Source organism: Pseudoliparis swirei, chromosome 8 (assembly GCF_029220125.1).
Source record: "Pseudoliparis swirei isolate HS2019 ecotype Mariana Trench chromosome 8, NWPU_hadal_v1, whole genome shotgun sequence".
Taxonomy (NCBI): domain Eukaryota; kingdom Metazoa; phylum Chordata; class Actinopteri; order Perciformes; family Liparidae; genus Pseudoliparis; species Pseudoliparis swirei.
The window spans coordinates 12,466,758-12,489,569 of NC_079395.1; the positions used below are offsets into that span (position 1 = coordinate 12,466,758).

A 22,812-nucleotide genomic window follows, 5' to 3' on the forward strand; every position below is an offset into this window, starting at 1 on the left:
GAGCGCGACTCGAACTCACGCGAGATTGTAATCCAGGAAGTTCCACGTCAGTGTCTAGCGCTCTGCTCTCCAGCAACTGATCATTTCTCATTTAACTGATTTCATTGTGACAACACGGGGATAAAACATGGTAAGAGACATTTACAATAGTCCGAGGTATGTTTGTTTCCGTACAGGCTCATTCTTTATGTTTATAAGGACAGGGGAATTGTCAAATAAACATGCACTATTGTAATTATCTTAGCGGCTATCTAGCTTGAGTTAGCAGGATAACCTGTCGCTAACAGATTTTTATATTTTAAACAACGGATGTTTGTAAGCTTACGTTATACGTGACTACATTAGTTTTAAGTCAGTTGTCGAATTCATTATGACGGGATGTTTAGGATTATTGGAATGAATGAAATCTATATGGCTTCATGTTAGCATGCTAACGGTCATTTAGCTACCTGCAATGTTATTGTCTTCACCAAACCATTAGCGGAATGACCACGTAATAAGGAAAAGACCCTGATGTCCTCTGTCTTTACAGCCTCTGAGGCTGGACATCAAGCGGAGGCTGACGGCTCGGTCAGACCGAGTGAAGAGTGTGGACCTTCACCCAACTGAGCCATGGATGCTTGCCAGTCTATACAACGGCAGTGTCTGTGTGTGGAACCACGAAACACAGGTGGGATCAGCCTCAACGGGCCACCCGCACAAAGTTGCATTACGGAACGCAGATTTACAAAAAATATCTATCCAAAACTGACTTGACAAACCTAAACAAGCAGGGATGATGTTGTTGCAAATGGATTCAGCGATGTTCTTTGTTTCCAGACTCTCGTCAAGACCTTTGAAGTATGTGACCTCCCTGTCAGAGCCGCTAAATTTGTGGCAAGGAAGAACTGGGTTATTACCGGAGCGGTGAGTTTCATCCATTTTTCCATTGGGTTCAGGACTGTGACCTTTGTCATCCATAACCCCAGCAGTTCAACAAACTATTCGTATAAACCTGAGAGTATGAGTTTAAATGTGTTTAATTAGTGTTGTTTGTGTGTTGTGTGGGCGTGGGCAGTGAACGCTTGGGCAGTGTTGTCTGATAGTCTTGCTTTAAATTGTTCTCATTGTGTTCGACTTTAATAGCAGATACAAACTGCTTATGTTGGAATGTATTTTACTCTTGTCTTTTGTTGTGTATTCGGCTAATATTCCATTTGTTTCTCTCCCTGTGCAGGATGACATGCAGATCCGAGTGTTCAACTACAACACCTTGGAGCGTGTCCACATGTTTGAGGCCCACTCTGACTACATCCGTTGCATCGCTGTCCATCCGACCCAGCCCTATATCCTTACCAGCAGTGGTAAGCTCGTAAACTTATCATATTATCATAGGTAGCATCCTCTTCTGCATCCTCAAATGCATATGTATTGATATACGTGTTTCTGTGCAGATGACATGTTGATCAAGCTTTGGGACTGGGAGAAGAAGTGGTCATGCAGCCAGGTGTTTGAGGGCCACACTCACTATGTCATGCAGATTGTCATTAACCCCAAGGACAACAACCAGTTTGCCAGTGCCTCCCTGGACAGGACGATTAAGGTAGGGGCCGCTTGCTGATGTCTTTCCTGCGACTAATTTTAGCTTGTTATTGGGATTGTGGGACACCTAGATGCTTTTGCCTTACAGCTTTTTAATAACTATAAATTTAGCACATTCTTGCCGTAAAAAAAAAATTATAGACATATCATTTTTGATATACTTATAACGAAAGGTATTTTGAAGTGCATGCATTAATTCTCTGCTGTGTTTCAGGTTTGGCAACTAGGCTCTTCGTCTCCTAATTTTACTTTGGAGGGGCATGAGAAAGGGGTCAATTGTATTGACTACTATAGCGGAGGAGACAAGCCCTACCTTATTTCAGGGGCTGATGACCGCCAAGTAAAGATCTGGGACTACCAGGTAAGAACACTTTTCATCACTTCATTCACAAGAAGGTAAAAATAATTCACAGAACACAAATCATGGATCTAATAAACTCTGAAGTAAAACACAGGCTAATGTCCTTTTGTTAAAAAAACAATTACAGCTTGCTGAAAGAGTTGATGGTTCTAAAAATAACACTTATTTTCTTAATTGACCAGCTCCATCCTTTCTGTTTACAAACTTTGGCGTTGTGTTTATATATACATGTTTAACTTTCTTCCGTTGTGTGTTGTAGAACAAGACCTGTGTTCAGACTCTGGAAGGCCACGCCCAGAATGTCTCTTGTGTCAGCTTCCACCCCGAGCTGCCCATCATCATTACTGGTTCAGAGGACGGTGAGCAGGAATCCCGCTCATCCTCAACTCTGTACACAAACAACCCCACAATGCATCTCACCTCATGGCCTCTTTGATCATTGCTTCATGCAACTTTACCTCCCTCTGTAGGTACGGTGCGTATCTGGCACTCAAGCACTTACCGCCTGGAGAGTACCCTGAACTACGGCATGGAGAGAGTGTGGTGTGTGTGCGGCCTCAGGGGCTCCAACAATGTGGCCCTGGGCTACGATGAAGGCAGCATCATTATCAAGGTGAGCAGAAGAGAGAGCGATTCTTATATGTGTTTTAATTGAAAAGAAGCCCTTACTATATCCCCTTACAAATGAATTTGATCCGTAAAAGATATCAAGATTAATTATTATGTATGGAATCAATTATCTCTGTCAACGTCTGCTGCGTAGGTGGGTCGCGAGGAGCCAGCAATGTCTATGGATACGAACGGAAAAATCATCTGGGCTAAACACAGCGAGATACAGCAAGCCAACCTGAATGCCATGGGCGACGCTGAGATCAAGGATGGAGAGAGACTGCCGCTGGCTGTTAAAGACATGGGAAGCTGTGAGATTTACCCCCAAACCATTCAGCATAACCCGAATGGAAGGTATGCTACACACAACCCGGACCCGTTGGCTGGTTATGAATATTTCAGATACGGTTCAAACATGAGCACCACCAACTGTTGTGCATCCCTGTGTTGCATATTTATATTTTTATTTATACATTTTTGTGTGCACCAGGTTTGTTGTGGTGTGCGGAGATGGAGAGTATATCATCTATACGGCCATGGCTTTGAGGAACAAGAGCTTCGGCTCAGCACAGGAGTTTGCCTGGGCACATGACTCATCTGAGTGAGTATGCTGTTGGAAATAGGTGCGACACTTCCCTCATGTATACCTCTGTATCAGAATTAACTGCAAATCTCTTTTTTTCTATAACAGATATGCCATCAGGGAAAGCAACAGTCTTGTGAAAATCTTCAAAAATTTCAAAGAAAAGAAATCTTTTAAGCCGGACTTTGGAGCTGAAGGTATTGTGAACATTGTTATGTAGTAAACTTGTTGTTTTTATGTGTTTGATAGCACTGTCTTCCTCACTGGGTGTGTTCCCATTCTTCCTTTCAGGGATCTATGGAGGTTTCTTGCTTGGGGTAAGATCCATGAATGGCCTGGCATTTTATGACTGGGAGAACACTGACATGATCCGCCGCATTGAGATCCAGCCCAAACACGTAAGACTTACTCACTTTTCATTTTCAAGCCCTAAAAAGGCTGTTGTCCAGTCACTTTAGTAACTTTGTTTCTTTCTCTTTTTTTAATAATTGACCCAGATCTTCTGGTCAGATTCTGGTGAACTGGTCTGCATTGCTACAGAAGAGTCCTTTTTCATTCTGCGTTATATGTCAGAAAAAGTAGCTGCTTCTCAAGAGAACAATGAAGGAGTGACTGAGGATGGTATTGAAGATGCCTTCGAGGTGGGTGCTTTTAACTTTCAAAATACTCCTAAATCCTAATTAATATTGGTTGTACCCGTAGTTCTATTCCATGTCATAGCTTCAACTCAAAGAATAAAGAAGTATTTTCGTCACATTAAATATACCTTACATTCAATTCAGCAACTTTGTATGATTTTTTGAAATGTTTTTATGTCCAGGTCCAAGGAGAAATCCAGGAGATTGTGAAGACTGGACTTTGGGTAGGAGACTGCTTCATCTACACCAGCTCTGTGAACAGACTCAACTACTATGTAGGAGGAGAGATCGTCACTATTGCTCACCTTGACAGGTACAAATACAGTTCAGCTTAAATTTATGTAGGTTAGGGTTGGCTGAATAAAATGTAACACCTGCCTTTTCAAGCAACTTTATGCTTTGCTTAATGAAGTAAATGAATCACAATTGCATACAATATCTAGAAAGATAACATCTGAGCTGTAAAAGTGTATTTGATTGCTGTGAAGGATGCTGAATGTTTTATGAAAACCGCTTTCTCCATGTAGAACCATGTACCTGCTGGGTTACATACCAAAAGACGACCGTCTGTACCTTGGAGACAAGGAGCTCAACATTGTTAGCTACTCCCTGCTGGTCTCCGTCCTGGAGTACCAGACTGCTGTTATGAGGAGGGACTTTGGAATGGCTGACAAGGTGCTTCCCACAATTCCTAAAGAGCAGCGGACCAGAGTCGCCCATTTCTTGGAGAAACAGGTAAGGAAATAAGTTAGCAGTTTATTTCCTCATTTATTTCATTCGTCGGTTTAATTGCAAAACCGTTATAGTTTATGTAATGTAATATTTGTTGTAACCAACTTGATAAGATGCATGGGGAACCATCAGTGGTCTCTGATGATATTAAATTGATGAAGGATTCAGGTTTAAGGTACAGTGTGTGCTTGTAAGCTGATGGGTTTTGTTTATTTGTCTCTTCAGGGCTTCAAGCAGCAGGCGCTGGCTGTGTCCACAGACCCAGAACACAGGTTTGAGCTGGCGTTGCAGCTGGGAGAGTTGAAGATCGCCTACCAGCTGGCGGTGGAGGCAGAGGTAGGAGCATAGGAGGGAAATTGAGGCAACTCTATCAACGTATCACAAGGCAAACGCCTTCTAAAAACATCAGTGGACAATTCACAATGGCTCACAAGAGTTTGACTGTTGTTGTCATTTCAGGCCATTACTGGTCAGGTTCTCTGTCCAGTACATTTCTAATATTTGTCATTTTAACCCCTGCAGTCAGAGCAGAAGTGGAAGCAGTTGGCGGAGCTGGCGATCAGTAAGTGCCAATTCGTCCTGGCCCAGGAGTGCCTGCACCACGCTCAGGATTACGGCGGCCTGCTCCTGCTCGCAACAGCCTCCGGTAACGTGACAATGGTGGGCAAGTTGGCTGAGGGGGCAGAGAAGGACGGCAAGAACAATGTGGCCTTCATGACCTACTTCCTGCAGGGGAAGTGAGTACCACATCAATTTGACATTGGTGGACAAATTATGGAATAGATATGTATTGATCACATTGAACATACGGTAACTGTTAAACGTGTCGTCTTTTCTCCAGTCTGGATCAGTGTTTGGAGCTTCTGATCAGAACAAACCGACTGCCTGAAGCGGCCTTCCTGGCTCGCACCTACCTGCCCAGTCAGGTGTCCCGTGTGGTCAAATTATGGAGGGAGAACCTGGCCACGGTCAACACGAAGGTCAGTTCTGTGATCAGCATTATCGTTTAATGAAAAAATGTTAACACAGCAAAGACCTTTTTAAAACTAAGATCAAGAAAACAATTGTCATCAATCGAGGTGGACGCAAATATAATTTACACTAACAGGATTCTTAAAGATATGAGTGAACAGAATATGAGTTTGATGATCTGTATATTTCCTCTTGACCCATTGTCCTGGCTCGTCATTACAGGCGGCCGAGTCTCTAGCAGACCCCACCGAGTATGAGAATCTTTTCCCCGGGCTGAAAGAAGCCTTTGCTGCTGAGCATTACCTCCGAGAGTCCTGCTTGGGCACCTCTAGGCCTGCTAAAGAATACCCTCTCGTCACGGTGAGTTGCACAAGTTTTACATTGACAAATGAGCTGTTGTGGGCTGTCAATATTTCTATAGTTTTCTCTCAATCCTATCTCTTATATTTGACATAACATTTCTCAGCTCAACGAAGACAGGAATATTCTTGAGGAGGCTCAGGGATACGAGCCCAAAGGAACCTTCATTCCTGCTGTCTCCAAGGTTTGTCTGCAGTATCCAACATTTTCATTTTAGCTCACGGTTTTCAGTCAAAATAAGATATTACAAATGGTTCATTAAAAGCGAGACTGTTGTGCTGTATGTTGCTCGACCCTCTGGTTGAACTGCTCTCTTTTACTCTGCACACACATCATACACAATCCTCTCTGTAAGCATACATAGCACATACAACACTACACTGGGGTAGTGACCGTGCTTTTGCTGTTAGAGCCCCTCGACTTTGGAACGACCTACCGGAGGGGATAAGGCTCGCAGAATCAGTAACTTCTTTTAAATCACTTCTTAAAACCCATTTTTATAGAGCAGCTTTTGAGTGATCCATTTAATTTTTAATTTTAAATATACTTGTAAATGTAATATTGGTTTCTTGCTGTTCCAATTGTTTGGCTTTGACTCTTTGTGGAGCACTTTGTAAACATTGTTTTTAAAGGTGCTATATAAATAAAGTTCTTATTATTACACTCAGGAATGGACAATTATTTTTTTAATTAATTACTTTATTTGTATTTGTATTTAATTATCTTTTGTGCAATCTATTCATTACCCTCTTCTTTTCATGGAGTGAGCACCATTTGATGTTTGTCTGGGTCTCTGTGTTGTACACTGTACCTGAATACCATGTGTACCAAGACATACAACTCAAAATGACTGTATGAAAATACATAATGTTATGTTGTTGAAAACTAAATTTAAAAAATAAGTTTTTATTAAAAAAAGCGAGAGGAACCAATGGGTATTAATACTCAAACTTCCAGTAAAACTTTATTTGACAAATTTTTTCGGCAGACACGGGATAGTGAGGAGTCGGCGGCTCCAGTTGCTGCAGTTTCACAGCCTGAACCTGCTCCTAAAGCAGTGCACGAGGAAGAGGAAGAAGAGGAAGAAGACGAGGAGGAGGAAATCCCTGAGTTATCACAGTCACAAAAAGAGGTTGGACTTGTATTTCTTCGCTTTGTCTTTTGATTATAGTGTTTGTTTCTCACAATGAAACAATATATATACAATTAGATTCTTATTGATCATACAATGGTTACTGCCACTTAATCAAATAAATTCATAGTCGATCCAATATTGTGTCGTGCAATTGGTTGATTGATTTCAAATAGAAAAACATTTGACAGTTGTGCCTTTTTGTTAATATAGGAGATACAGTTCAGTTGTTTACATCAAATGAAATAAAAAACAGGATTACGGGATAAAATATGATTAAATAAATGAAACATTTCAGAGAAAAATAATTCTAATGAAAACAAAATGATTTGTGTGTGTCTTTATGTAGACTCTGGATGAGCTGGAAGTGGACCTGGACAACATGGAGCTGGATGACATTGACACCACAGACGTTAACCTCGATGAAGACTTTCTAGATGACTGAGACGCCACTCTGTTCCCCAGCACTCTGCAGAGCTTATTTAAAGAGACCAAACTCCCCTTTCCCTTTTTTTGTATTTGTACGTAAACATATTATATTGTCATGTCCGCCTACTACAGTGGCAGGATTTAAGTAGATTATTATGATGATGATGAAGATGATATCAGTAATTCTCAGAAGAAGAGTAGACGCATGTCTATTTCAGACTCCATTTTGTACACCATTTGATTGTTTGAGAAACTGTCACTAACTGTCCATTGAGTGTTATAGTATATTTACCCTTTGCTTTGCAATGTCTGTAATGGCAAATCAAAATTCATTCAGTCCAATAAACTTCAGTTGCTGTACATATTCAGGTTTGTCTTGAGTGTTCTGTACTAGATGTAAAAACACGCTACTACAGACTAGGTGTCGAGCGGTCGCTCTAGGACAGATCCTTTGCTTGAAGGGGAATGAATGTTGCATCTTCCAGTTAACTCCATATTTACATGTTTATAGTTGCGTCATGCCCTCCATCTAATGTTACTAATTAGGGGTGAATCATATTTGTGTCAGCTTGTGTATTTCTTATTGTACAAACACAGTAAACAAAAAAAGATTAATTATTAAACTTAAGCAAAAACGAACTGAACTGTTGAAACTACATTATTACACAAGGAAATATTGATATTGAACAGTTTTATGAATGTACATGAGTGAATGTTCTACTAGGGGCAGTATTGCTTGGTAAGTGTGACAGCAGCAGGACGGATTAGGAAGGAGCTCCGGTTTCTCTCACCACGAGTGAGCAGCCTGTCACAGAAGGAATGTTGTATATTACCTGCATACAAATTTACAATACCTTTCATGGGGCTTTGTTTTAGATGCACTTTTTGTAGTCCTTCTCTGTTGTAGTTTCACCATGGCAAAACTGTGACTTCCACCATAGGGTTTAAATTAAGATTCTCTGAGCACCGTGTTGTCTTTTCCTGAATCCCTAGGAATTCTCCTTCACATCTTTCATTGACCACATGATGTTTTACATCGAGGTCAATGAAAATTGGCTTTTTCTCACCAACATGTATTTGTTCAATGTATCTCTGAGCCATTAATCCCACATTATATAATACCATTTCCCTAGAGGGTGGCCCCTCAGGCTGTAGGGGCCTCATGTCCTTTCCCGTATGACCGCCTCTGGGGGCTCATGCACTGCAGTGACTTTACAAGCTGTCACTCTCCTCCTCTCCTGTGGGTGGCGCCCCTCCGAGACAGGCTCGGACCATTTGTGTTTTAGTTTCGTGTGCAACAAAGTACCGAGCTTGGCAGCTAGCGAGAAGGGAAACGCGAACCTACGGAGACTGTATAGCTTTACTGCGTTTTCACACCGTTCCACTTATTTATCAGCCTTTATCACCATATCGGAAGTTGGATAAAACGGGAACTAACGCGAACCGCGGACGTTGGTCGGACGCTTTGTGGAAGAGCAAGGTGCCTTTTCTGTTTTTAATAGCGGCCAGCGTGCTAGCTAGCTGGCGCAGAGAAGAGAACCGGGGCTACGCAGCGAGTAGCGCGAGGTCAACAAGGCAGAGCCGGGAGGACCACTGCTCAGCCGCCGCTGCCATCGCCACGGGGAGTCGGGGCCCGAGAGGGAGCCTGTCAGGCCCTCGGCTTGATGCACCCTGCCTGCGTCGCCTTAGCCGCAGTCCGAGATGGGGGAGACCAAAATCATCTACCACCTCGACGGCCAAGAGACGCCATATCTGGTGAAACTATCGGTGCCCGCGGACAAAGTCACTCTGGCAGACTTCAAAAATGTCCTCAAGAAACCAAATTACAAATTCTTCTTCAAATCTATGGACGATGACTTCGGGTAACTGAAAGGGTTTATTGTGTTTAACATGGGGTCAGCACAACACCGGGGGGTTTTCTACGCTCGTGCAGCTGGATTAACGTTAACGTCGTTGTTACGTCCCTCAGCTGGTTGTCGCCGATGCGGTCACGTTACCCGGCGGTTGGTCGTTAGCTAGCTTCTGGCTTTGCGGTTCCTTTGTTCGCTGCTAGCGACGAGCTCGCGGCGTTAGCGGGTCTGCTCAGCGTCCCGACCCCGTTTGTTTACATTGCCTGTGTGGCCAGCCTGCGCGTCGTGTGCCTCCACTTTGTGTGACCAAGTTTGGTCTTTGTCAGTTTCACGAACACCAGTGGAAGGTACTGACGTACCTGAACGTATCTTCGGTAAAGTGGCAATAGAGGTAGTTGATAACACTGATAATAAGCCGTTTATGATGTCAGGTGGGGGCTAATGTAGGGGACATTTCTGCTAACAAGCTAATGTCAATGTACACGGACAGTTCAGTGAGTCCAGCGGGACCCCGCTGTTGTCGTCTGGTAGCCTGAGGAATGCAGAGTTGGACACAGGAATGCCTTGCTCGTCACCATGGCAGCTTTATGAGTGTGTCCTTTTGTGCTAAGACATTGGTGGAAAAGGGGACGTTTTATGTTCGGTCAGTGCCTTCTGCAGAGACAAAAGGGGGGAAATGTACTATTTAAAAGAAAAGTTGTTTGGGGCTAAACACAAACTAGGGTGGGGCAACAACAATGTAACATTTGCAAGTGGGAAAGAAGTGTTTGAAAAGACCCACAGCTATTCATGCTGTGAAGAGTTAATGGACTATTGAAACCTGTACTGCAAATGGTGGTATAGATTGACCAACCTGTCAGACTGGAATAGAGACTCATGGACCCTTTTACCAAGACTTTCAAAGAACGTCTCACTGACCATCCCTATTCATTCTTGTCTGAAAGGGCACAGCTAATCTAGTCATCGCCAGTCGTCTGAGGCACTCGTTAATACATGCATGCCTGATTTGGTCTTGGTTCTTTCAAGCATACAGTCTGTTGAAGATTGATTAACTGGGAAAGTTTAAATAAATAATACAGTTGAAATTATTAAAAACACACCAGTAGGTTGTTTCCTCAACTTGATTATATATTAGCTTAAAGTTAATTCTGATATCGGCCAAAAAGTAGGAAGGAACAGGTTTATCTTTGCAGGACAGTTTAAGGGATGCATTTGAATTGTGTTGTGTAACAACAGTGTAGTGAGTGGACTATTAAATCAGGATTGGGTTTCCCAGTTGTCGGTCCCTCCTGATGGAGGTGTTGCCTTTCTCCTGCCTCATGTTTATTACCCTGAGAGTGCCTTTGTGTTAGTTAAGGTTTATTGAAACGGCTTTGTTCTCTTTACAGGGTGGTAAAGGAGGAAATATCTGACGACAATGCTAAACTGCCCTGTTTTAATGGACGTGTGGTGTCATGGGTAGGTTCAAAATACATTCCATTTTATTCAATTATAATTTTCTGGTTTGTTTATTTGTTGTTGTAGCTGTGTCTTTGTTTGCTGTATGTTTGTGGTTAAGTGGCTGTGTGCCAGCTGTCTGCATGTGTGTATAACAATGGTTCCCATCTGTTGGCCAGGAAGCACATTCAGACTCCGTCTCTATGGAGATGCCCTATTCGTCTGCCTAACGGATAATGATCCCAGGAACATGCAAATACTCTTTTTTTTATTATTATCCTTGTCTGTTTAAAGCACTTTTAAAGAAATGGAACTGCAATCATTTAAAAGTAATTTTATATGAGTCCTCACCCATGCTCGTAACAGCACGCAACACTTGCCGACCTGCATACATGTACTTGCATGCAGTATCTCATTTAGAGGATCTGAGCAGTAATTCTACCGTCTCCACAACACAAGAGACATCTGGTGCTGGTTCTCCATTCCTCTCTCCTCGTCATTAAAATTGGGTTAAAACAAGTGAAATCACAGGATAGTGGAAAAATACCCCATAACAAAGAGCCTCACTGCATGTCCTCTAATAGGAAGATTGAATCTCACAAGCTGGGTGGAAATAAAGTTAAGAGTGCTCTGTATATTGATGTGAAAGGTGAATGTATTTGGTTAACTTACTACTGTGTGGTTATAATTAGCGGTTTTATTTGAGAGTCATGTGATCTCTCGGGTGTTGTTGAAATGTTTCCATGAATAATCAAACGTTATCTCTGTTGCAGTGTATCCATTTGTTTGTCTCTGCCATTTATCTGTTGTGATGTGATTGGTTGTTCTCTGGGGTCCATGGGCCTGGCTCACTATCACCACATCATCAAACAGACCAGCACCCTCAATCTGGCCTGTTCTTTATTGTCAGCTGATAAACCAGCTGTTGTCTATCACATTATTCTGTACACTTTATCTCAGTGCACTTCTTCCCTTTTTGCACGCCAACATCTTTTTCCTATGAACTGAAAATTAAACGGAACAAACACAATGGATTTCTAAACTGGATAATTACCTCTATAATATCTGTACAAATCCAAACAGTTGAGTCTTTCTATGCTGCAGCATCTCATGGCTCCAGCTCCTCAAATGTGATTTTAATTTTAAAGTCTCGGAAATAAAATATTTTGCATTTGGCCGGACAAAGAAAAAAGAATTTTGCAGAAATCATCTGAACAACACTTTTCACAATTATCTGACTTTTCATAGTCAAAATAATATATGATATATCATTTTATGATTTAAATTATAAAAACATTCATTAATTATCCCTAATGTGTGTTATGGACAAACATAGTGGATATAATATAAATGTGTGATTAACATTATGGTGATGCTGACATGATGCATCCTGGACATGCTGTGTATTAAATTGAACTAAATTAATTATAGTCTTACCCAGCTGTGTCTGCTGCTAATAGTGAGAAACAGTTTCACATGTTTCTAACATTGACAATATCCAATATGCCAAAGAACTACACTTCTATGGCAGAATGTCAAAAATGTTATGAAATGAGCAGGACTAATGTTCACTGCAATGAGCTACAAGTAAAAGAGAAGACGATGGTCCATTGGATCTCACTTTTTCCACGCTTTAGTAAAGTGGGCAACACGGACAGGTAGACGCATATGGTGGCACACAGTCGGTCTAAACTCTTTGAATCCACAGCTGCCTTTGGATAGCTTTGCTCTGTCAGCAGGAAATTAGTCGACAACAACTTGATTTTTAAATTGAGTGAGACACTGTAGTCTCCTAACAGTCCATAATTACTGCTGAGCCTTTCGGCAGTGTAAACACACAGTGTAAACCCACTTGTTCCATGTCGTTCAGTGTTGCTTTCTTCCGAGTGTCCGTCTCATTCCTCTGACTGACCTGGCTCTTGTCTGTTGACAGTTGGTCTCTGGAGACGGGGCCCACACAGATGCAGGCTCAGTGGCAGACAGTCCAGAGGCGGCTCCGCCTCTGGAGCGGACTGGGGGCATCGGAGATTCAAGACCGCCCTCTTATCAGTCAGTAAATTCAGAAAAGTCGGGTGTATTTCTTTGTGTGTGCAATAGTGAGATTTTGTGTAACTGTGTGTGTGTTTGTGAAGGAGAAAGATGCCATGCGTACTTTGTGTTTGGCTCTGTGTAAATGATTCCTGTGTTTCCTAATAACTGCAGTAACAGAGGAAATGAAAAAGAATGACACCTTTTTACTCCCTAGGAGGAAATAAAATGTTACCTTTTTTCTTCCAGCCTTTTATCATTAGATTATCTTCATTCCTGAAGTTGATGTAGAGCACTGATCACATATCACAAGTCATATATTTCCTAAAAAAGTGTATTGTCATTGACAGTTTTCACAATTGTAGGCGCATTTTGCTTCATCTGCAAATAATGCAAAGTGTGTAAAAGACACACGATAGAAGTGAAAAATAAGCCAGACTGAAATAAGTTAAGCAATGCAACAATCCACTCGGTGTGAAACTACGGTGTGCAACCTCAACCACACTGACTAAGAGAAGGCTTCATCCTCAACACAGTTTGTCATATAATTATAACTAGAAGCATTCGATATAAACGTTTGTATAAGTGGCTGTTAAATGAGCTAAATGCTCTTGATAACCATATAATAATTTTTTTAAACACTAACTCTTGATGTCTGTGCATCGTCTCTGTCTGAAGTGGGATAGCGGCCAGTGGTCGGGACAGTCTGGACAATGACACGGAGACCGGCTCCATGGTGTCGCAAAGGAGAGAGAAGGCGAAGCCGCGACGCAAACACACTAACGACCACGGTCAGAACGATGTTTTCTGTCTTGTGTTATTGTTTTTCTCGTACTGTATGTATCTCACAACCCGGCAATGTCATTTATCTGGTGGGTTAAATTAAGGGTTTTACCGTGGAGGCAGTGGTTAGCATCAGCAAAATGAGTTGCCACAAATTAAAAACTAACCCGAGTGTACGCATCGTGGCATAGCGACACATCGCCAGCCTGTCACTATCACAGATTCTGTAAACCGGGAAGCTTGTGCAGAGGTTTGATGACTGCTTTGAGTAATGGTCGGAGGAGGGTGAAGGAAAACAACAGGTGCGCTTCAGTCGCCAATATATCATTTTGATCCTAATGAATAAGCTACAATGATGTGGGAGTGTCACAATTTGTTGAGACAATTTGAAGATTCATCTAATGTTATTTTGAAAGTAGTTTGACATTAGATAGTGATCAAAGGGAACACGCGTGGTTTAAAGAGGGACGATGTTGGATGAGCACAAAGAGAAGAATCTCACACCTGACTGACTCGAAGCTCTTATCTTTTGAAATAAAATGTGTATCTGTCCATGTGCTTGATCCTGACTGACGCTGTTCACTGCAGGTGGGAAGCAGAACGGCTACTCGTCGCGTTCAATTGGACGCGGGGGCCCCGAATACGACAGCTGCTCGTCCTTCATGAGCAGCGAGCTGGAGTCAACTTCCTGTTTTGATTCAGAAGATGATGACGCAACCAGCAGGTCAGATGTCCTGTGTAACTGCCTGGCTTGTTCATTGAGTTCAGTTCCCAGAGAGAAATGGCATTTTGCATTGAGGAATGCATCTGCAATTACTTATGATGGGTTTGGCCAGGGATTAGCACAGTCTAATTGTCTGGTGGTTTTTGTGGTCACCCCCTCGAGTTCTCCTCCAGGAGTCGTTGTAAAATCTCCAACCCACTTTAGAGACGCTGCTGCTCTCAGTCTTTAGGCATCTGCCAGGATGTTTTTTCCCCGTTGATGCAGGTCTGGATAACAGCTTCATCCGTACATGTGGTTCCCTCCAACACAGAAATAAATGGATTTTTGCCTGAACAAAATGTCTCGTATTGGTCCCACTGATATCTGTCTGTCAGGATATAACTTCTAAACTAAGTGGGTTGGATTCCATTATACAGTTAAAGCTCTTCCTGACTCTTGGCAAGCACCAGTTTCATTATAAAAAACGTGTTTAAAGGGCGTTATTTATTTATGTAGGTACCATTAAATTAGATGCTTAGACCAGTTAAATGGGGGAATTGTCTCTCCAGGTATTTCTATATACATTAGGATAGGTTGTATCTTTTTAATTTTTTCATTCAGGTTTAAAAATAAAATAAAAGATTCTTCTGATAACTGAATGTATATGGTATAATATATTTCGTTAATATGTCATATAGCAGTACATATTTGGTCATATAGGACACATTTTCATATGTGTTTAATAGTCTCTAAAACAATGAGGTTTTCTTATTTTCTTGTATTTAGATTTAGCAGCTCCACTGAGCAGAGCTCCTCTCGTCTAATGAGACGACACCGCCGTCGCCGACGGAAACCTAAGGCCTCCAATATCGACAGGGTGAGACGGCACACGTGGACTGCAAATTTACCCCAGACTTCTTTGATTCAAATTGTGTTCTAGTTTGTGACTTTTGATTCTTCTTCTCATATTTAATTTCTTTCCTCCTTATTTCCATCATTCTTCTCTCCAGTCGTCGTCATTCAGCAGCATCACAGACTCCACCATGTCTCTGAACATCATCACTGTCACGCTCAACATGGGTAAGTCACAAAACGCAATTAGATTGGTTGGGATGAATTGAGTCTACATTTCTTGAGAATAACACCTCCTTATAAGTAAAAACATTTCTTTCACAAGACAGGGTAATATGCAAATGCAGGTCACTTCATCCATATTGATCACCTCTTCCGTCTTTGCTCACTTCACTTCCCTCTTGAATAAACATTGTCTGATCCCTCTTCACAGAGAAATACAACTTTTTGGGCATCAGTATTGTGGGTCAGAGCAATGAGAGGGGAGATGGAGGCATCTATATTGGCTCCATCATGAAGGGAGGAGCTGTGGCTGCAGATGGACGTATAGAGCCTGGAGACATGCTGTTGCAGGTGTGTGTCTGTATGTGTGTGTAAGACAAAGATAGACAGCGACAAGTGTGTGTCTGTGCATAACTTGGACCAACAGAGTCTGTCGGTCGGTCGCTTTTGCAGCGATTGCTAGTGCCACCTGCTTGAAGGATAAACATGCTGCATGAGGCAGTGTTCCCATCATTTGTCTTCCCACGGATGCATGTCATTTCAATAACATTACAGTAAACTGTATAAGTGTCTTATTCTATGGCAAGATGTGTCGGTCAGCTTTATGGCTTTAATGATAATTTACCTGTTTATTATTGCAACGTCATTTCCACATTTTTTATATGGCTCGCCATGTTGAACTTCCAGCGAAGCGCTTTGTGTCGTGAGAATCGTTGGAATAACTAACTCTGTGAAAGTGTTATACATTGTTCTATAATAGGAATATAGCATGTTGGTTGACTTAAGCCTGTCCCTTGTTCACATAATGAATCAAACTGTTGTGAAAATGCATGTTTACAAATCTTGAGGGATTGTTTTTCTGTCATTTCTATCCCTGAAGGTGAACGACATAAACTTTGAGAACATGAGCAATGACGATGCAGTTCGAGTACTGAGGGACATTGTGCACAAGCCAGGGTGAGCAGCGAACTGGCCCACATTATACAAGGATATCTGTGCATATACAACCATGTTCTTTCCTTAAAACACGGATGCAAAACATGGCTGAATCCTAGTAAAGTTAAAGCTGAGCTTGTTCTTTGTGTCTGCTGTTCACCAGTACCATCACTCTGACTGTGGCCAAGTGCTGGGACCCAAACCCTCGAAGTTGCTTCGCTCTGCCCAGGAGTGAGTGCTTGTCTCTCTTATTATTTGTTTCCCTTTTTAATTCCAATAAATGAATACATGTGGAACCATCAGTTTAAGTAAGTGTTTAATCCTATGCTTAATTCAATAGGTGAGCCAATCCGGCCCATTGACCCAGCTGCGTGGGTGTCCCACACGGCGGCCATGACTGGGGTATACCCTGCGTATGGCATGAGCCCTTCTATGAGCACCGTCACCTCCACCAGCTCCTCCATCAGCAGCTCTATCCCTGAGACTGAACGTGAGTCACCCCCTGCAGCCTCATGTTATTGCTTCTTATCAAGGCACTTTTATTCAAAACCACTTACACCTCACCATAACTCTGAGGTGACTAAGAGTCACGCTCAATGTTGCAATTGACATCTTCTGCCTTTTTAAAGACATTCTATTATGTTTGATAGGAGGCAAGAAGTTTTCCAGGATTATTGTTATTCCGGATTTTTACTTTAAGATCAATCAGCTTTCATTTTGGAGCCCCCCCCCCCCCCCTTCTGCTCTACAGAAGTGCAGTAATATCAGTATCGTCCTGAGACGTGACGGTAAATCTCTGTTTAGTGGGGCCCTGCCCTCTCACTGCATTCCTCCAACCTCTCTCTGTTCCAGCTTTTACTGTGTACGGCTTCACAGCTTCCATCTGCTCAATAACCCGTGTCAAAACTAGGCCATAACTCACCACTTTCATCTTCCCTATAATCTTTGGAAGAAAAGGGAAGTTGTTTCTTTCTCTCAGGAGAAAAGAATCTTTCCTCTCAACACACTTGACCAAATTGATGATTCACATTTCTGGAGATTTCCCCTTTCAGACAGAACATACATTTCCAGTGATCCATTTCTAGCTACAATTTATGGTTTAGTGGTGCATTTTTCATATGCTTTGCATAATTGGCCAACTGTGTTGGTGCCAGAAGGAATTATAAGTGCAGCAACAGTGGCGTTTATTTGGAGAAAAATGTCTGCAATCTAAAATATCAGTTCAGTTGGTGCTTCAATTGCTTCTGTCTACAAGCAAACATCAAACAGGGAGAAGTATGTCGAGGACAAGATCGGGTCAACAGTACAACATGCAGTGCAGTCACTTAAAAGGGCGAGTTTAGCATAAATGTTGCAGCGGCTGTTAATAATGTGAATTACCTGTAAACTAGGTGGGAAGTTGGGTTAATGTGCATATTTTTCACTGAAATATTAATGCGTTTGTAAATGCGAAAAGTATGGGTGAAAATGTAAAATACTGAATGTTGAAATGGAGTCAATAATGTACTTCTGCCTGTTAACTTATTGAAAACTAAAAAGATTAAATTATTAATATTAATGGACACTTTTATTGATCCCACAGTGGGGAAATTCTTCTCTTCATTTGACCCGTTCATTTGACCCGGGGAGCAACCGGGGTTCAGTGTCTTGCTCAAGGACACTTCAACATACAACTAGCGGGGATCGAACCGGCTACCTTGTAGTTACGGGACAACCCCTCTCCCCATGAGCTACAGCCAACCCCTAATTAAGTTTAAGTATAACATTATTATACAATAGTTACAAAAGAAGATAATCGTACCCTTTTTATTGGGAAATTCTTGGAAATAAAGGCAATCACTGATTGTGATGGATTAAACGGGTTGAGGGGAAACACCTAAAGGTAGATAACAACACATCTTTTCTTGCAATGCAGCTAACCTCCTAGAGATGATATGTTACCATGTGACATTGTTCTAAGAGGACATTTTATTTGTTATGATCAGGTTTTTATTTCGGTTGTGTGAAGACCAGCTCAGTTGCGTCCAGTTCAGACAAATATCCAGCTTAATCTCTCTGATTCATGACCGGTCGCATTACAGTCCAAACCACAGAAAATCAAACATTATTTTGGGCAAATTCAAAAACTGATCAACTTTTTTGGAATTGTCAAAGATACAGTGACGGCACAAAGCTGTGCTCTGATTACATTAGTAGGAAACACAAGAGAATATACCAGCAGTTTGGATATGTGTGCAATAAGTTGTTGGTGATTCAAAGCAGGTGCAGTGGTTTTGAATCAACTATAAAACAACTTCAACTCTGAGAGGAGGATATGGTTCAGCTCCCGTGACAACATGTCTTCTCCTCTTTTTCAGGATTCGATGACTTTCACCTCTCCATCCACAGCGACATGGGAACGGTTGCTAAGGCCATGGCCTCCCCGGAGTCAGGTCTGGAGGTGCGGGATAGGATGTGGCTCAAGATAACCATCGCAAATGCCTTCATCGGTACGTCTGTCAAAGCGTGATCCTGCATTTATTCTTTCCGTCATTAATATGCTCTCCCATCTCGGTTCTTTATTAGCTCAGCATAGTTTTCTGTAAGTGTCTCAGTGAAAGCCTCTCGTAGCAATTCAGAATGAATCATAATCATCCCAATAATCCATCAATGTAGTTCCAAGTTGCATTTCGTAGCAATAATACATTCTTTATTTCATCCAGAAAAAAAGTTGGTTTTGTTTCTGAGAAATAGTTCAAAATCAGCTGTGGAGAGATAAATGTCACATAAATATAGAAGTTTCAAATCATCGTGGATATTTATTCTATATCATGAAATAGTCATTGCCTGTGGTGACCCTAAGATGTGTGTGTCTTTGTGTCCTCAGGTTCCGACGTGGTGGACTGGCTCTTTCATCACGTGGAAGGCTTCTCAGATCGTCGAGAAGCCCGTAAATACGCCAGCAACCTGCTGAAAGCCGGCTACATCCGCCACACCGTCAATAAGATCACCTTCTCTGAGCAGTGCTACTACGTCTTTGGAGACCTCTGTGGCAGTAAGTGGATGTTAAGATGTGCCTCGAGAGTTGTCATTAAAAGCAAGTCTCCACACGGTGCTGTGGTTCAGTTGTATCTCTGTAAGTGGGGTGGCCCTGTGGAAGACTAAACCCGTTCTCCTTTCTCTTTCAGACATGACCCATCTGTCACTCAATGAACATGATGGTTCCAGTGGGGGGGCCTCAGATCAGGACACTCTCCCCCCTCTGCCTCATCCTGGGGCAGCCCCCTGGCCCATGACTGTGCCCTACCAGTTCCCCATTCTACACCCATACGACATGCAACAGCCCTTCCATGGCGGACCAGGCGCTGGCAGTGCAGGAAGCCAGCACAGCGGTGAGTGCCATGAGAACGTTGTGCTGGTGTTGATCGCCAGTAGACTCAACCCGTATTGAAGAGCAATTGGTGGGGTATTGTTGGAGAACTAAATGAATGCCATATTAAAGATTTCTGTTAGCTGAAAGTGAAAATCTAAATATATTATTGGTCTCCAATTCCTTAAGGCAGAGGTCACAAGAGGGTAATACAGAAACAATAAAAATATGTTTGTCATTGTAACTGATGTGAATTCATGCTCGCTACCGCGACATTTCTTGTTATGTGCAAACCACAGAGAAATTTAACATAATACTACTCGTTACTACTATTTAACATAATATAACATTATACATGTTGCTGCCTTATCCAAAAAGAAAATCAACATAAATTGTATCTGCACACTTTATTTTCCACTTGTAGGTCCAGCTTACTTCAAAGACATGAAGAGAATAACCTAGTTATAACAAGAGTAAAACATATTCAATCCAACCGCTCCAAAGATGCTTTATTCACGTGTGTTTTCTGTTGTTGATTTAATATGTGTAGAAATGTAAAACCAGACATTGTGGATTTTAGGAACAGTTTGATTACGCAATGGATATATTTACCGACCACGAACAGCTGGACCCACTTTCTGCACAAACATCACAGCCATCCAGTCGTCATTGTGTGGTTGCAACCTGGCATTGAATGTACTGCTAATAGTTAACCAGATTATGAGATGCAACGGGGATTTTGGAGTCGCTTTATGGTTATTTTATTGCATTTTCTCTCTAGCCTTCACAGTTGGTGCTAAACTAATCCCAGAACCACCTGTCTAAAAGCTGCAGATATTAATATGCACATTTTAATCCGTCTTTGGGTTTGATGGCAACAAGTATGAATACAAATCAAAATATCAGAGTGTTCCTTTAAGTGTAGAAGCAGTAGTGGTTTTGAATTGATTTGTCTGAAGAACTTGCCTCTGACAGCGGCAGGCTGTTTGTGGTAATACAATGAAAACATGTCATTGCCTTCAGTAACGACCGAGCTGTCCGGCCTGTGGAAGGCAGTGAAGGCTCCGTTAGCATGTCTGCATTCGTCACGCAGCTCTCCTGAGAGTCCCCCACAAACTGGGTCACGTCTGCCTGCGTACACTTCTGTCACCCAAATGGGAGTGAGTGGTTCATATAGGTCACGAACGAAATGTGGTGTACATGTGTATTACATTTAGATAATCATCATGTCTTCTGCTCTGTCTACAGGAAGCAGTGGCTCTAACTGCAGTAAAAATGAGGGGCGGAAGTCGGGCGGCAGTGGCAGCGAAACTGAGATCAGAAGCCAGCGAGCTCCCAGCGAGCGCTCGCTGGCTCCCCCTAGTGAACGAAGCGTCCGCAGCTCTGGCAGCCACCGCAGTGCCAACTCCCACTCAATAGCCTACGGTTCGGGGCTCGTCTACGGCCCCCCTGGCCTGCCACCCCAGCCCCCGCTGTCCACAGCTGCACCTGGCGCCCCACCAGGCAGAGAGCTTCCCTCTGTGCCCCCTGAGCTCACTGCCTCGCGCCAGTCTCTGCGCATGGCGGTGGGCAATGCCGGAGAGTTCTTCGTTGACGTGATGTAACGCAGGTTGTAGGCCAATAAGTAGCAGACTGGGCTTCATCGCGTCATTATAAAACTGAGAAGGATAGCATGACAGGACATGGGGGAGGGAAGATTGCAAAAACCCAAGGCCTTGATTCCACTCTCCTAAAAGCAGAGATGGAACCAGCCAACCCTGTTGTGTATGTTGAGAGAAAATGTTCCTCCTTCTTTGTGCTTTTCTTCCTCGCAGTAGTGGTTACCATACTTTCTTCAGCGAAGAAACACCCTCACTCAAGATGGAACCAAAGCCCCTTTCTTAGTTTCCGCTCCTCAGTGGGCAAGAGTTTGTGTAAGGAAAAAGAGAAAGAGAGGGAGTGAGGCGGCGTAAACGGACTACTGAGGAAGATGACGCAGCGCATTTCTGTGGATGTTTTTCATTTGTTTTTCTCTTCACTCTTCCCTTCTCTCTACCTCCCTTATCTTCACATTCTCTGCTCTCCCGCTGTGCTGTCCACATCAAAACTGAGAGGAAGAAGCCTCTTCCCCCTTCTGTTCTTTCAATTCTAACTCACTGACCTCTTAACAAGAAAGAAAAACCCTGAAATGAACACTAACTGTTAACCTTATTCAGACCTGTTAAATGTTTGCTTGACTTAAGAGAGAAAGAAATGGAAAAAAATGTATGTAGTGCACGAGAACCACAGTCCTTACTGTAAGAATGTGTTTGATTTATTATATACGTAGTTGGTCACAACTAGTTTCATTTTTAAACGCTAAACGTGAGCATCCAGCTTCAATAGTCATTTTTACACTACATAACTGCATTTTCATATTAACCAGAGCATTTTCAGACTCTGTCTTGTGATAATGTATGGTGGGGGAAAAATTCAGACCATGTCTTTCACACTACTCTTTTATCAAGTAAAAATGTCTTTTTATTTATAAATATAGTTTTATGACTTAACTTTGCTGCTTTGTGTCGTGTTTTTATTTGTGTGTGTGCATATGTTTGTGAAGCCATAATATGCAACTATGGTTTATTTCTTTTGGTTGTTTTTTCATGGTACGTGAGGTCACGTTTGCATTTAAAGGAAGTGGAATCCAGACTGTCCAAGATCAGGAATGTGAAGGTTAGGCAATCTGGTGCACAGATGTGGTTGCGTGCAAAATATCAGCCTGTGCTCTTTTAGATCGGCTTCAGAACGGAATGACCCTCTGCTAAATGTACCCTGTGCGTTGAGGGGGAGATTTCTGTAGAGTTTAGAAAGATAGATAGATAAATACTTTATTAATCCCCAAGGGGAAATTTGTCGTAGCAGTAGCAGCACCAATAAACTAAACACACGAGAATAAAAAATAGAATATAAAAAACAGGGATGATAGCTATAGATGTATACAAGAGTACTTAATCAGATGTACTCTGCATGGCAGAATAGAAAAAAGACAACGCGCACAACAATTTGCTAAAAATAATAAGAAAAAAATCCTGTTTCCCCACAGAAAAAAGGGTTCCTAATTCCATTTAGCGAAGGTGGGAGTTAAAGAGCAGCTGTCCGAGGAGCGAGACCGGAAGTGGAAAACACGCCAACACGGCCACTAATCAATTGTATAATGGCTATACCGTTAGCTGTAACACACATAACCATGAATGAACTCCCTGGAAATAAATAACTGACCCGTTGCCTCTGTGG

At 42.3% G+C, this 22,812-nt stretch overlaps 2 protein-coding genes across 3 annotated transcripts; both read left to right on the forward strand.

The window, feature by feature from the left end:
• The first annotated feature begins 40 nt into the window (after positions 1-40).
• copb2 (COPI coat complex subunit beta 2) lies at positions 41-7,763 on the forward strand. The gene is made up of 22 exons (XM_056421614.1): positions 41-130; positions 533-670; positions 820-906; positions 1,217-1,343; positions 1,434-1,582; positions 1,796-1,942; positions 2,202-2,301; positions 2,413-2,555; positions 2,706-2,905; positions 3,042-3,152; positions 3,243-3,331; positions 3,426-3,532; positions 3,632-3,775; positions 3,955-4,085; positions 4,300-4,507; positions 4,730-4,840; positions 5,027-5,241; positions 5,346-5,484; positions 5,699-5,836; positions 5,943-6,020; positions 6,825-6,968; positions 7,318-7,763. The coding sequence occupies exons 1-22, from the start codon at positions 128-130 to the stop codon at positions 7,411-7,413; spliced, it is 2,805 nt and encodes a 934-aa protein (XP_056277589.1). The 5' UTR covers positions 41-127; the 3' UTR covers positions 7,414-7,763.
• Positions 7,764-8,701: 938 nt separating this feature from the next.
• LOC130198133 (segment polarity protein dishevelled homolog DVL-3) lies at positions 8,702-22,090 on the forward strand. 2 transcript variants are annotated; one of them, XM_056421222.1, is made up of 16 exons: positions 8,702-9,259; positions 10,636-10,705; positions 12,618-12,733; positions 13,391-13,503; positions 14,084-14,219; positions 14,985-15,075; positions 15,209-15,278; positions 15,484-15,623; positions 16,153-16,229; positions 16,372-16,439; positions 16,549-16,698; positions 18,566-18,697; positions 19,075-19,242; positions 19,376-19,579; positions 20,581-20,717; positions 20,806-21,072. In XM_056421222.1, exons 1-16 carry the CDS (start codon positions 9,099-9,101, stop codon positions 20,974-20,976), a joined length of 2,004 nt encoding a protein of 667 aa, XP_056277197.1. In that variant the 5' UTR covers positions 8,702-9,098; the 3' UTR covers positions 20,977-21,072. The 2 variants fall into 2 exon arrangements, with proteins under 2 accessions (XP_056277197.1, XP_056277196.1); XM_056421221.1 differs by lacking the exon at positions 20,581-20,717 and having other exon boundaries at positions 20,806-22,090.
• Positions 22,091-22,812: the final 722 nt, after the last annotated feature.